Source organism: Hyla sarda, chromosome 10 (assembly GCF_029499605.1).
Source record: "Hyla sarda isolate aHylSar1 chromosome 10, aHylSar1.hap1, whole genome shotgun sequence".
Lineage (NCBI taxonomy): Eukaryota > Metazoa > Chordata > Amphibia > Anura > Hylidae > Hyla > Hyla sarda.
The window spans coordinates 127,322,346-127,338,386 of NC_079198.1; the positions used below are offsets into that span (position 1 = coordinate 127,322,346).

General features: G+C 48.1%; 1 protein-coding gene across 1 annotated transcript in view; it reads left to right on the top strand.

The window, feature by feature from the left end:
- SORL1 (sortilin related receptor 1) overlaps positions 1–16,041 on the top strand; it is a 161,985-nt gene that overhangs the window by 108,618 nt on the left and 37,326 nt on the right. The window contains 9 exon segments of the mRNA XM_056544046.1: positions 1,254–1,400; positions 1,515–1,643; positions 4,077–4,203; positions 5,585–5,754; positions 7,662–7,774; positions 8,636–8,740; positions 9,000–9,066; positions 9,192–9,274; positions 10,150–10,246. Coding sequence (XP_056400021.1) covers positions 1,254–1,400; positions 1,515–1,643; positions 4,077–4,203; positions 5,585–5,754; positions 7,662–7,774; positions 8,636–8,740; positions 9,000–9,066; positions 9,192–9,274; positions 10,150–10,246 — 1,038 coding nt within the window.

Sequence of the window (16,041 nt, forward strand, 5' to 3'; positions counted from 1 at the left end):
TAGCTAAGGCACAGACTATTGTAAGAGTCCGTAGCTAAGGCACAGACTATTGTAAGAGTCCATAGCTAAGACATAGACTATTGTAAGAGTCCATACCTAAGGCACAGACTATTGTAAGAGTCCATAGCTAAGACACAGACTATTGTAAGAGTCCATAGCTAAGGCACAGACTATTGTAAGAGTCCATAACTAAGGCACAGACTATTGTAAGAGTCCATAGCTAAGGCACAGACTATTGTAAGAGTCCATACCTAAGGCCCAGACTATTGTAAGAGTCCATAGCTAAGACACAGACTATTGTAAGAGTCCATAGCTAAGGCACAGACCATTGTAAGAGTCCATAGCTAAGGGACAGACTATTGTAAGAGTCCATAGCTAAGGCGTAGACCAGGGGTCCTCAAACTTTTTGAACGGGGGGCCAGTTCACAGTCCCTCAGACCGTTGGAGGGCCGGACTATAGATATAAAAAAAAACATGGACAAATTCCTATGCACACCTATATATCTTATTAGTGGACTACCCCTTTAAGTATGCAGCACAGTTTCCCCCACATTAGGTTGGCAGTATAGATCCCCCACATTAGGTTGTACTTCCCACACATTAGGGTTGGCAGTACAGTTACCCCACATTAGGTGCAGTACAGTTCCCCCACATTAGGTTCCGTATAGTTCCCCCACATTAGGTGCAGTATAGCTCCCCACATTAGGTGCTCCACAGACATGTTCACCCACAGACATACAGCCTCCAGCCATACAGTGTATGGCTGGAGGCTGTATGCCTGTGTTCTGCCCCACTTCAGTGCTCCGACCACTGCTCCTCCGGTCCGGACATAGCAGTAAGTCCCGGGACCGAAGGAGCGGTGGTCGGAGCACCGAAGCTGACGTGCCGCTGGTAACACTTACCCAGCTGGCCAGCGCACGTCCTCATCGCTGCTCCACGCTCCGTTGCTATGGGAGCACCCACGGGACGCAGTCCCTGCGTGCGCCACCTTCCCGAGAGCATATCCCTGTGTCCCGAAAACATCTTTCGGGACACAGGGATGTCCCAGGCAGCGGCGGGCCGGATAAATGTCCTCGGCGGGCCGCATGTGGCCCATGGGCCGTCATTGAGGACCCCTGGCGTAGACTATTGTAAGAGTCCATAGCTAAGGCACTGATTACTGTGAGAGTCCATAACTAGGTAGTTGTGTTTTCATTTGTTTATCCTTCAGCAGTCAGTGAAATCCTTTTTGTTTTCTTCCTTTCCCGGTGCAGCCAACGTCACCGCGCCCAGCACCACAACCCACGACCGATGCAGCGCCTTCGAGTTTGAATGTCAGAAGGGGAAATACTGTGTGCCCAGGTGGAAGCGCTGCGATGGGATCACGGACTGCCAGGACGGCACAGATGAACTCCACTGCCGTAAGTTTACCTCCTGATAACAGAGAACAATAGAGTGGATTCATTTGTCCTACATGTTTACTGTTCAACCAGACTACCAGTTTATTCTGCTTTCCCATTGATCCATCTGCACAGCCACTCACAGACCTTCCTCGTGTGTGAACGGCTCCCTATGTGATGACGGTGAAGCCTGTTTAGCACTATCAGACCGCTGTGACGGCTTTCTGGACTGTTCTGACGGAAGCGATGAAAATAACTGCACCGGTAAGAGATCTTCTATAAGTATTAGGCTGCATTCACACCACATTTTTGCAGTACAGTTCCCGCATCAGGTTTTTGATGAAAAACGGATTCCTCAAAACCTGACTAAACTGTATCTAAACGTTTGTACAAACTTCAACCCGTATACAGTTAAAAACCGTATACCGTTTGAAAAATGATGTCCGGTTGCATCCGTTTTTTAAGAAAAAACATATACGTTTTTAACTTTTCACTCCATTTTGAATAAAGTTTCACTTGTTTGATTGAAATTCCAAGAAAAAAACTGTGCAAAGTCAAAAACCGTGTGGTGAAAACCGGATGGACACACATACAGTTCTGTACGGTTTCTATTGACTCCCATGTTTTAAAAAAACGTATACGGTTTAATACAGTTTTTCACCCGGATCAAAAACTGTGGTAGGCTACGGTTTTGGGTACAGGAAAAAAAAACTTACAAAACCGTACAGGATGCAAAACGGACACAACCTGATGCATCTTTTGGCATACGGTTTTCAATGGAGAGTCAATGCATACGGTTTTCAATACGGTTCCATACGGTTTTCACATTGAAAACGTATACGGGAACTGTACTGCAAAAACGTGGTCTGAATGCAGCCTTAGTCTACGGCTCAACCATAGACACTTCATAATGATGGTCTGTTACAATGTATCAGTGCAGGTGGGGTCCAGGACTGGAGAAAGTCTTGTGCTGCTGCTTTAATTAAATATAAAAGGTTATCGAAACCAGTGTTTCTCAACCAGGGTGCCCCCAGCTGTTGCAAAACCACAACTCCCAGTATGCCCGGACAGCCATTGGCTGTCCGGGCATGCTGGGATTTGTGGTTTTACAATAGCCGGAGGCACACTGGTTGGGAACCGCAGATCTATACTGATACATTGTAACAAGCTGTGTGATCAGAACTAAGCCAGGGTACCCTGTATTTGCTTTATTATAAGACAACCCCCCCCCCCAAAAAAAAATAAATTGGATATTACTTTATGCGGAGGGGACATTCCATGTCTATACCCCTCTTTCCATGTCCCTCTTCATTCTTTGTCCCCCTTCATTTCATATCCCTTTATTCCATGTGCCCCTTTATTTCATGTTCCTCTTTTTCCATGTCCCCTTTATTCCATGTCCCCCTCATTCTTTGTCCACCTGTTCCCATGTACCCATTTATTCCATACCCCCTTTATTCCAGTCCCCCTTTATTCCATGTCCCCTTTTATTTTTTCCCCTTCATTCCATGTCCCCTTTATTCCATGTCCCCCTTTATTTTTTCCCCTTCATTCCATGTCCCCTTTATTCCATGTCCCGCTTTATTTATTTTTTCCCCTTCATTCCATGTCCCCTTTATTCCATGTCCCCCTTTATTTATTTTTCCCCCTTCATTCCATGTCCCCCTTTATTTATTTTTCCCCCTTCATTCCATGTCCCCCTTTATTTATTTTTCCCCCTTCATTCCATGTCCCCCTTTATTTATTTTTCCCCCTTCATTCCATGTCCCCCTTTTATTCAAAGCCCCCCGCATGCCATGTCACCCCTAATGCAGTGTCCCCTTCATTCCGTGTTCCCCTTCATTCTATACTTGATGATGTCACTTCCTCCCAGCACTAGGGACTAGAAGAGGAGCCGGGCCGACGCCACGTAGTAACGTACATACATTTTGCCAGTGCGGCCCTTAAAGCGGTACTCCGCCTGTAAACATCTTATCCCCTATCCTAATCCCATATCGCAGGGGGTCTGGCCACTGTTCCCCACGATCTCCAGGCCGGCACCGCGGTGTTCTGAACACGGAAGCTTGGAGCTTTGGTTTTCATTACATCATGTCACGCCCCCTCTATTCATGTCTATGGGAGGGGGCGTGAGGGTACATAGCTATCACACCTTCTCCCATAGTCATAAATGGAGGAGGCGTGACAGTTGTGCTCGCCCGTCATCCGGCACGGAACAAAGTTTGCTCCGTGCACTGGATGACTGGGGTGCCACACCGGAGATCACGGGGGTCCCAGCGGCCGAACCCCCCCACGATCAGACATCTTATATCCTATGCTTCGGATAGGGGATAAGATGTTTGGGGCGGAGTACCCCTTTAAGACCAAAATTCAAAATAACCTTGATTATAAGAAGAAGAAAAAAACTAATAAGAGAGCAAATACGTTAATTTCAGCCTTTAATACGAGCAAGATGGTTTTCGTTCATTGACAGCAAGCGGAGATCTTAAAATTGGTGAAAAATGTATGCAGGAAGCATAAAAAACATAAGGAACTTATCCTTAAAAACATCACACATATTGGAGCATCACATCATCTGACCTCTGTCCCAAATTTCCGATTACTGTGCCGCCTCTGCTGAAACTTTCCACAGTCCAACGCGTTTCCGTTCCGTTTCTTGCCCTGTAGCGCTCACCCAATGCGTCCTGTACTTTGTTTTAGATGACAGCGTGGTCTACAAGGTTCAGAACCTGCAGTGGTCGGCTGACTTCTCTGGCAACATAACTCTGACCTGGGCGCGCCCCAAGAAGATGCCGCAGTCATCCTGCGTATACAACGTGCACTACAGGTAATGTATCCAGAGCACTGGGCCCCCAATCACCCATGCAATATACCAGTGGTCTCCAACCTGCGGACCTCCAGATGTTGCAAAACTACAACTCCCAGCATGCCCGGACAGCCAACGGCTGTCCGGGCATGCTAGTAGTTGTAGTTTTGCAACATCTGGCGGTCCGCAGGTTGGAAACCACTGCCATATACGTTGTATCTGCAGTATGGAGAATTCACTGTTCAAATCAGTGTTTCCCAACCAGGGTGCCTCCAGCTGTTGCAAAACCAACTCCCAACATGCCCAGATAGCCTTTTGCTGTCGGGGCATGATGGGAGTTGTAGTTGTGCAACAGCTTACCACAGACTGGTTGGAAAACTCAGGTTTAGACTCATGCACAGCCTAGAGCGCCTCCTATCTGTCATTTTACACTGCTATATCTCTGAAGATTGATGTTTTCAGCATATGGTTCTTAAAGGGGTAGTCCAGTGGTGAAAAACGTATCTCCTATCCTGATAAGTTTCAGATCGCGGGGGGTCCGACCGCTGGGGCCCCCCGCGATCTCTCTGTACGGGGGCCAGGCTCGCTTGCCAGATAGTAGTCCAGTGGGGAAAAACTTATCCCCTATCCTAAGGATAGGGGATAAGTTCAGATTGCGCGGGGGGGGGACCCGACCGCTGGGGCCCCCCGCGATCTCCTGTATGGAGCCCCGACAGCCCGCGGGAAGGGGCGTGTTGACCATCGCACGAAGCGCCCCCTCAATACATTGCTATGGCAGAGCTGGAGATTGCCGAAGGCAGCGCTCCGGCTCTGCCATAGACTTGTATTGAGGGGGCGTGTCAGCCGCCGCTTCGTGCGGTGGTCAACACGCCCCCTTCCCGCGGGCTATCGGGGACCCCGTACAGGAGATCGCAGGGGCCCCAGCGGTCGAACCCCCAGCGATCTGAAACTTATCCCCTATCCTTAGGTTGGTTATAAGTTTTTCACCACTGGATATCTCCTTTAAAGGACAAGTATCATGTAAAAAAATATAAATATATAAACTATAGATAAGTTCTAGATCGCAGGGCGTCCGAGCGCTGGGGCCCCTCGCAATCTCCTGTTTAGAGCCCCGGCTCTCCTATACAGCGGCTCGTCACGACCCCCGCCCGAAGCAGGGGCCCGCAACGCCCCTTCTATATAGTTCTATGGGAGAGCCAAAGATTACCGAACGGCTCTCCCATGGAGCTATATGAAGGGGGCATGGCGGCCACTGTATAGGAGAGTCGGGACTCCAAACAGGAGATCACATGGGGCCCCAGCGCTCGGACCCCCTGCGATCTAAAACTTATCCCCTATCCTTCAGATACGTTTTTTTTTTTTACATGATACTTGTCCTTTAATGTTCCTCCTGTCTCTGAAGGCTTATCGGGGAGAGCACATGGAAGTTGTTGGAAACTCACAGCAGCAAGACCGTGTGCATATTAAAGATTCTCAAACCGGACTCCACGTATCAGGTGAAGGTTCAGGTGCAATGTCTGCGCAAGGTGCACAACAGCAACGACATGATCACCCTCCGGACCCCCGAAGGACGTACGTATGACCGCACTTACCCTCTCAATGTAATATTAGGAGTGGATTCAGTCAATAACTCAGTGTTTTCCAAACAGTGTCCCTCCAGCAGTGGCAAAACTACAACTCCCAGCATGCTGGGAGTTGTAGTTTTACAACAGCTGGAGGCACCCTGTTTGGAAAACACTGCAGTGACGTATAGGTTGCAGATTTGTACATTATATGGGGGGAGATTTATCAAAACCTGTCCAGAGGAAAAGTTGCTGAGTTGCCCATAGCAACCAATCAGATCGCTGCTTTCATTTTGCAGAGGCCTACAGCAGTGGTCTCCAACCTGCGGACCTCCAGATGTTGCAAAACTACAACTCCCAGCATGCCCGGACAGCCGTTGGCTGTCCGGGCATGCTGGGAGTTGTAGTTTTGCAACATCTGGAGGTCCGCAGGTTGGAGACCACTGAACTACAGTATTGTTATCAGGAAACTGCTGCACCTATGCTTAGGGAAGGGTTAGAGGAAGGAGCCTGGGGAGTGGAATTAAAGGGGTAATCCAGGATTAGAAAAACTGAGTTAAAGGGGAACTCCAGCCAAAACAAACTTATCAGCTATCCACAGGATAGGGGATAAGTAGCTGATCGCGGGAGGTCCGACCATTGAGACCTCCTGTGATCCCTGGAATTGGAGCGTGTGTGGTAGACACCACACGCTCCGTTCATTTCTATGGGAGCACCGAAGAGACGCGAGTACAGTACTCGGGCATCTCTGGCGCTCCTGTAGAAATCAATTCAGCGTGTGCTGTCTACCAAACTCGCTTTTCACTGAGAGCCGGGGTCCCTTTCCAGAGATCGTGGGGGGGTCCCAGCAGTCGGCCCCACTGCGATCAGCTGCTTATCCACTATCCTGTGGATAGGAGATGAGTTTGTTTTTGGGTTGGAGTTCCTTTTAATTTCTTCCAAAAAAACCGCACCACCCGTGTCCTCAGGTTTGGTGTGATAAAGTGAATGGAGCAGAGTTGTAATACCATACACAACCTCCGAACTCTGTTTTTCCATTCCAGAATAACCCTTTTTAGGGTACGATCTGCAGCGTATTTTGATACTGCGGATCCTCGGACAATGGACCCCTACATTGTGTCTCAAGCTGTGCCTGCTCGTAGCAACGATCCGCCGCTATGAGCAGACATACTGCGATGTGCGAGTCTCTCCCTGAACTAGGCCGAAAGCAGCCGCGATGTGTGCGAGTATGCTGCGCATGCATGCAGTGATCGCGCACATCGCAGCGTGTCTGCTCGTAGCGGCGGATTGCCACTATGAGCAGGCACAGATGGAGGCGCAATGTAGGGGTCCATCGTCGGCAGATCCGTCCATGTGAACGCAGCCTTAGGGTACATCCCACACGTGTGTATTTTCTGCTGCAGATCTGCTCAGCAGATTTTGCTACCCATTAGGCTAGGTTCAGACTACGGAATCTCCAGGCAGAAAATTTCCGCCCGGAGATTCCGAGTGCGGCCAGCGCCGACTGAATCATTCGGCGCTAGGACCGCGCAGACACTGCAGTCTCCAATAGAGTGCAATGTGTTCGGCGCGGATTTCCGCCTGAAGAAAGAGCAACCCCTTTCTTCAGGCGGAAATTTCCAAGCGGATTTTCCGTTCACAAATTCCGAAGTGTGAATTTGTGAACGGAAAACCATTCACTACACTAGACATTTTAGCAAGCGGAATTTCCGCCTGCAATTTCAAAGCAGAATTGCAGGCGCAAATTCCGTAGGCTGAACCTAGCCTTAAAGTCAATGGGCAGCAAAATCTGCGGCAGTAAATCTTCAGCAGATCTACAGCAAAAATATGGACATGTGAACGTACCCTTCATCTGTATGTACATCATGTTGTGCAAACATTTCTCCAGCAGATTGAGATAATATTATATCATTACAGTTCCTGGTCAACCCCAGCTACGCCAGCTTGACCTCAATAAGAATCTTCCGTCCACCATCATCTGTTGCTGGTCCCCTCCTGCCAACGCGAATGGGTTAATCCGTGAGTATGTGGTAAGTGCGGTGTTTAATTGTAAGTCTCTATCCTGCTCAGTGTAATATTAGAAGTGGAATCGGTTACTAACACAATGTTTTATAAACATTGTGTCTCCAGCGGTTGCAAAACTACAACTCCCAGCATGCCCAGACAGCCAAAGGCTGTCTGGGCATGCTGGGAGTTGTAGTTTTGCAACCGCTTGAGACACACTGTTTGGAAAATACTACGTATAGGTTGCTTACTTGTACATTATTTGACTGAAGTTATGTGTACCACCTCTCCAGTATTGACCCTGATCAGACAGTCTTTTCCAATGTGGATTCTTCATTGTGTCCTATACTTTTCTGCCACCTACTGGTGGAGGTATTACATTGCACATACTATGTTTAAAGGGGTACTCCGGTGGAAAACTGTTTTTTTTTTAAATCAACTGGTGCCAGAAAGTTAAACAGATTTGTAAATTACTTCTATTAAAAAAAAATCTTAATCCTTCCAGTACTTATTAGTTGCTGAATACTACAGAGGAAATTCTTTTCTTTTAGAATTTTCTTTCTGTCTGACCACAGTGCTCTCTGCTGACACCTCTGTCCATGTCAGGAACTGTCCAGAGCAGGAGAAAAAATCCCCATAGTAAACCTCTCCTGCTCTGGACAGAGGTGTCAGCAGAGAGCACTGTGGACAGACAGAAAATAAATCCAAAAAGAAAAGAATTTCCTCTGTAGTATTCAGCAACTAATAAGTACTGGAAGGATTAAGATTTTTTTTTAATAGAAGTAATTTACAAATCTGTTTAACTTTCTGGCTCCAGTTGATAAAAAATAAAATAATAATGTTTCCACCGGAGTACCCCCTTTCATCTTATTCTCTTCTTTATCTAGGTGGAATACAGTACAAACACTTCCAAGGGCTGGTCTTCTTTCAGTACGCAGGACCTGTGCTATAATATCCACTATACAGAGGGCAACACGTTCTACTCAGCACGGGTGAGTACCTGGAAGGGTTTCCCTGTAGGGTTTTGGTTCTTTGATTAACAAGGCATCCACCATCTAAAAAATGGGCGCAACCATTACCATGCAGTGCCCGACCACCTCTCCCTTCATAGGGAATGCTGAGATTAGCACATTTTGTGGGTACCAATGTGATTTGGGAAGCCTCCTCTAGTTCCTTACTATATTGTATCCTTTCTGTAAGTTTTGTGTTGATGGTTTTGATAACCTACTTGTTGATTTTCTTGTTTTGAAGGTGGCTGCGGTTACCAGCCGAGGGGTCGGTGAATGGAGCGGCATCAAATCCATCAGCACTGCAAAAGGTAAAGCTGGGAAAGCAATATGAGTGGGGTCCGTCCGCCTAGATATGGGTGATGTCTGCTCTCCTGGTGTATGTCTGGTCGGGCGAATCTGAATTGATTTTCCATGTCTTTTTGTTTTCTGTAAGTTGTGCCTCCTCCAACTATTAAGATCCAGACCATCAAGGAAGATTCGGTGGAGTTTACCCTGAAGGTGGACTCTGATGTCTTGGTGAGATACATCCTGGTCCTGTATTCACAGTTTCTTGTAAATTCTCCAGCTCCTCATCTGTATGTCCTTCATTCCCTGCCCCATCTCCTCTCCCATTATGCAGTCTTCTGTCATGTTCCTTCCTCTTCCTCTCTGCACTCTCCCATCATATTTCCTCTTCCTCTCTGCACTCTTCCATCGTATTTCCTCTTCCTCTCTGTACTCTCCCATCATATTTCCTCTTCCTCTCTGCACTCTTCCATCGTATTTCCTCTTCCTCTCTGTACTCTCCCATCATATTTCCTCTTCCTCTCTGCACTCTTCCATCATATTTCCTCTTCCTCTCTGCACTCTTCTATCATATTTCCTCTTCCTCTCTGCACTCTTCCATCCTATTTCCTCTTCCTCTCTGCACTCTTCTATCATATTTCCTCTTCCTCTCTGCACTCTTCCATCCTATTTCCTCTTCCTCTCTGCACTCTTCCATCATATTTCCTCTTCCTCTCTGCACTCTTCCATCATATTTCCTCTTCCTCTCTGCACTCTTCCATCATATTTCCTCTTCCTCTCTGCACTCTTCCATCATATTTCCTCTTCCTCTCTGCACTCTTCCATCGTATTTCCTCTTCCTCTCTGCACTCTTCCATCATATTTCCTCTTCCTCTCTGCACTCTTCCATCATATTTCCTCTTCCTCTCTGCACTCTTCCATCGTATTTCCTCTATGCACTCTTCCATCATATTTCCTCTTCCTCTCTGCACTCTTCCATCGTATTTCCTCTTCCTCTCTGCACTCTTCCATCATGACTTTATCATCATGGCAGACCTCCTCTGTCTCCACACTTCTGGTCTTTGTAGTGCAGCCTTTACAGCAGACATGTTGGGATTATTTTTCAGATAACTGGTTACTCAGTGACTTTATCCTGGGAGTTTGACTCACATGTTCAGGAAAGAAGAACTTTACAGCTAGATGGAGGAAGCGTCTCACATACAGGTGAATTGTAAATCGTAGGGTTCAGGGGATGTAAAATTCACATTGCCTGATATAATGCAAGGAGGCGGGTTAGGATTAACAGATAACTGTACAGGTGATAGCGCAGGTCAATGTGTCCCAACCAGGGTGCCTCCAGCGGTTGCGAAACTAGAACTCCCATCATGTCCAGACAACCAAAGCTGAATATGATACACTAGTGGGATGCTCCTAAGGGTGTCTGAGAATGCTGTGAGTTGTAGTTTTGCAACAGCTGAAGGTACGCAGGTTGGGAAACGTTGATGTAGACCATACTTCTCAGAAGGAAATCACCAGGACAAACTCAAACCACTATTCAAGCTGAATAGTGAGTACAGCTCTGGAGTATTATACAGGATATAACTCAGGATCAGTACAGAATAAGTAATGTAATGTATGTACACAGTGATCTCACCAGCAGAATAGTGAGTACAGTTCTGGAGTATGATACAGGATATAACTCAGGATCAGTACAGGATAAGCAATGTAATGTATGTACACAGTGACCTCATCAGCAGAATAGTGAGTACAGCTCTGGAGTATAATACAGGATATAAATCGAGATTTTCCTAGCTTGTGACGGAAAATATAAGTTATATGAAGACAGGAGGCGAGTATCTTATGCATTAATCTTTCTTTCTTTAATGCTCATAGCAGAAACATCATGCAATTTTTTCAAAACAAAAAACTACAATTCCCAGCAGTCCCCTGTACACTCCTCCCCTCCTAGCCTGACTGGCTGCTATAAAAGGGGGCTGCTTGTAGATCCTCTTCCTCTTTCTTTATGCGAATTTCTTGAACAGCAACCGAACCATCGAACACCGGAACCGTGCCACTTGGACCCTTCCGAACCTTCGGCCAACAGGACCGCAAAACTGTTAATGAACAATGTCGACAGAAAACATCAGTCTTCTACAATATTAGGACGTCTTCACCGTCTCCGTTCAATACCCTGGAAAGACAACAAACAGTATAATAGGGTTGGGTCGGGAGGGAAGATACTCGCCTCCTGTCTTCATATAACTTATATTTTCCGTCACAAGCTAGGAAAATCTCGATTTATATATCAGACAGGAGGCTCATATCTTATGCAAGTTTAAAGCTAACCTCGAATAAAAGAAGACAAAACATAACAGTTAAAGAACAGATATCGACACATGTTCCTCTGGCCTGAAATAGAAATGGCGAAAAGTCGTCTCCGACGACCAATCAGCCGCCAACAAGAGGTCTGACAAGGAACCTCCTGAAGTCACCACTTTCGTGGCCATTGCTCCTCTAGACGAGTGAGCACCGAATAGGGAAATATCAATCCCTGCTAATTCCATGGCTGATCTCACCCACCTGGCCAAAGTGGCCGAGGAAACCGGTAGGTGCGGCTGCACGTAAGATATTAACAATTGGCTATGATTAAGCGACCGTACCGACGCTGTCCGAGTCTCGTACATCTGGAGACAACGCACCACACAAAGTTTGGGGTGCGACGGAAAAAAGGGATAGAATACTGATTGCAAACCCGTTTTGGTTCGTCGAACCACGGAAAAGCGTACTCCCTCAGGTGAGAATTGACGCCTAGAGATGTCAAGGGCTCTAACGTCCGATACTCTTTTAATGGAAACAAGACATAATAATGTAGTCAACTTAAAAGACAGGAGTTTCAATGACAATATCTCGTTGTCTTCCCAAGAGGAAAACGTATCCAACACCCGGGAGACATCCCAAGTAGAATGGTACCTAGGACGAGGAGGACGTTTAAATTTAACTCCCCTGAGGAGACGACACACTAACGGATGTTTACCAACCGGTAACGAGTCCACTGGGCAATGATATGCCGAGATGGCGGATCTGTACACATTTAGAGAACTATAAGATTTTCCCATCTCAAAAGAATCCGCCAGGTAGTTCACTATGACTGGAACAGGTGCTTGAGTGGGATCAACTTGTCGTTGATCACACCAACGAACCCACAAGGCCCATGCAGATCGATACGCCGATCTAGTCCCGGGGGCCCAGGCCAAGGCGAGGAGATCTCTAGCTGATTGTGAAAGTTCGCCACCTGGGTCTGGCACCCCGAAACCAACCACGCTAGGAGTGTGAGATTGCCCTCCAGAACCAGAGGGTGAAGACCCTTGGCTGGATTCGTTAGGAGACGAGGTGAGTGCGGAATTAATCTGGGATAGTCCATTGACATCCCCAACAGGAGAGGAAACCACGGTTGCGTCGGCCACCATGGAGTGAGCAGAACCACCGTCGCTTTCTGAGTCGCAACTTGAAGAAGGACTCTGATAATCAGAGGGAACGGAGGGAACGCATAATGTGTCCCTGTCGCCCACTTCTGGCGGAGTGCGTCTACTGCAGACGCTTCCGGATCCGGCCTCCAACTGTAAAATCGGGGTAACTGACAGTTGAGGCGTGAAGCAAAGAGGTCCGTATGTAGTGGGCCCCATAATTCTTGGAGCGCCAGGAAAATCGACCGATCCAGGGTCCAATCGCTGGAGTCGGTCAAGTAGCGAGAATTCCAGTCCGCCACCTCGTTGGCGACCCCTGGAAGATATTCCGCTATAGGAAAGATATTCCGGGACAGACAGAAATGCCAAAAGTCGGACGCAATGTCCGTCAAAATTCTGGATCTCGTGCCTCCCAGGCGGTTGACATATTGTACTGCCGCCACGTTGTCCATGCGTAATAATACGCAACAATTGGACTTCTGTCTCAGGAAGCTCCTGATAGCGAAAAACGCTGCCAGGAGTTCCAGAGCGTTGATATGGAGAAGAGATTCCTCTTCTGACCATATCCCGCCGGTGGAGTCTCGCCCGCAACGAGCTCCCCAGCCTTGGCGACTCGCATCGGATTCTATGATCACATCCGGACAGGAGTTGAATATCGTCCTGCCGTTCCATTCTACGGCATGACGCAACCACCAATGCAACTCCGACACCGATTCGGGACATAGTGTTACCTCGTCGGCGTACCGTAAACCCTGCCGGAGATGCAGGGTTTTGAGGCGTTGGAGTGCTCGATAATGGAGTGGAGCTGGGAAGATCGCCTGAATGGAAGCCGACAGTAAACCGACTATCCGTGCGATCAGCCTCAAAGAAGTTTGACCCTTGCATAAAACCGCTCTGATTTCCTTGCGAATCAGAGCCAGTTTTGATGTTGGTAGACGTAAAACGGCTAGTTGGGTGTCCACTAGAAAACCCAAAAATTCCATCTCTTGGGCCGGGTGTAGTACCGACTTCTTGTGGTTGATGAGGAATCCTAATTCCTCTAACAGAGCCACTGTCCACTGCTTGTGTAGCAGAGCTTGAGACCTGGACCGTGCCATGATCAGTAGATCGTCCAGATATATTATGAGTCTCACCCCTCTGCTCCGAAGAACAGCTATCACGGGTTTCATCAACTTGGTGAAACACCACGGGGCCGATGACAAACCGAATGGAAGGCAAGTGAATTGCCACATTCTGTTTCTCCAAAGAAATCTTAGGAATTTCTGTGAAGAAGGGTGCATTGGGACGGTGAGATACGCGTCCTTTAAGTCGATTTTTACTAGCCAGTCCCCTGGCCACAGGAGGTCTCTTAATAGATGGATCCCTTCCATCTTGAAATGACGGTATGTCACATGTTGGTTTAGGTCTCTTAAGTTTATGACCGGGCGATAGCCGCCGTCCTTCTTCTTGACTAAGAAGAGGTTGCTGACAAACCCTGGCGACTGGGGGTCTACTTCCTGAACCGCCCCTTTTATCCGAAGTTCCTGTAGTTCCTCGGCTACATTTGGAGTAGAAAATCGTATTGGGTGTGGAATAACATTTAGAGTTGGCACAGACAGGAATTCTATGATGTATCCCTTCACAGTGTTGAGAACCCAGGCGTCTGCCGTAATCGTGGACCAGACGTGGGTAAAATACATTAGTCTGCCCCCCACTAAGGTATGTAGTAGAGAAAGTGGAAGGGTACTCACCAGTTGTCGGGCGTGACCTGGGATAACCACGTCCCCCGCGTCCTCTCCATGGTCGACCCCGGGGGGGGAAAAATGGTGCGGGTTGAGCCACTGGCAAAGCATACGGCTGGTGTACGGGCTGATATTGTTGGGCACCTGGTCTGTTGTAGGGCCTGAAAGAAGCGTTGCGGCCGGCAGATCGGCCTCTGCTTCTGCCGGCCTTGCCAAAAACCTTGACGGATTGGCCCGCCTTCTTCAGTGAAGATTGGGCCTTGTCAAGGCTCGTGAAGAGGGACACAAATTTGTTAATATTTTTGAGTAAGTCCTCTCCAAACAACATACCCTCGGCAGAGGGACCTGGTTCGCTCTCAGCTAAGTGTGATAGCTGAGGGTCCAGTTTCATGAGGATTGATCTCCTCCTTTCAATTGAACAGGTAGTGTTTGCACTACCGAGCATACACACGGCTCTTTGGGCCCAGCCTCTTAGCTGCTCTAAGTCGACCGGTTGGGCCGTGGAGGCCGCCTGTTCTGATAGATTAAGAATTTTGGTCAGTGGCCCTAACATATCCAAAATTCTATCTTGGATGAGCTTGAAAGAACGCTCTATCCCTTTTTTAGCGTATCTACCGGACCGCGTCAGGTATTTGAGCAAGACGGGGTCTATTTCCGGCGTCAGTGTCACTTTCTTTGCGAAAAAGGGTCTAGTGCATTCTGCCCGTAACTTGTTGTGGTTGGACCGGTCGATAGCCCTTCTGGTCCAGAACTCTATATACTGAGCGACCTGAGGTAGCGGTGCCCAGTCTCCTGATCGTGGATGCGAAATAGCATCAGGGCTGAAAAATGGCTGCCCTAGTGTATCTAGAATCGCCTCGCTTGGCGTGTTTACTGTGGCATCATCAAAGTCTGCCATGAGCCCCGCATCTGAGTCCGCAGACTCTGAATCATCATCATCAGCTACCTCCGATTCGATAGATGAGTCATCATTAGAGGTGTCAAAAGAATTAGGTTTAGACCGTCTGGCGGTCTTATGCCTCTTTATTGTCTCCTTGAGGCCCAAGGGTCGTACTTGTTCAGATTGATGCGGGGCGTGACAGGCCGGGTTGGGTCCTGTCTGGGACATATTATTATCTTCCCCTGCCGGGGAGTCGAGTTGAGCTGACACATGTTTCCGTTTAGAAGGGACTTTACCCCCTGTAGTCCGGATGCCAGATGTAGTGGCCTGTGGTATGGTAGGCCAAGCTGCAGATGTTAAAGCAGCCTGGACGGACTTATTGATAAGGTCCTGAATTTGTGCTGCTGACAAGAACTGGGAAGTTTCTAGATCTCCAGCTTTACCAGCAACTCCGGACAATGTGGGGACAGGAGTAATAAAATGGTTGTCCTCAGACATGATAAGACTAGAAGCTACAAGTAGCTAGGACTAAGGTAGAATAAAATATATATACCGCGGTATCTACAGCCAGGTAAGGGTTAACAGCCCTGGATACGTATAACAAGCTAAGCTCTGAAAGGTAAACGTTGCCACATATACAGACAGACCGTACGCGATGCTGGCGCTCCCTCACTCCTCTCGCACAACACTGGCGCCGGAGCGAGGAGGCGTAACTCAGTTACAGCGCTCGCGGGCGTAATCTCACGAGATTACGGTCGCGAGTTCTGTGATAGGACGCGCGGTCAATGATGTAAGCGTGCGCGTCAGGAGCGCGTCACTAGAACACGCCCCCGACCCTCTAAGCCCGCGAAAAGAGAGAGACGGCGGGAACGCCGACAAGAAGACGCTAAGGCCCTCCCCCAATATGGAGTCGGGTAAGACTACAAGCGGGAAAAGAAGGGGAAAGGAAGGAAC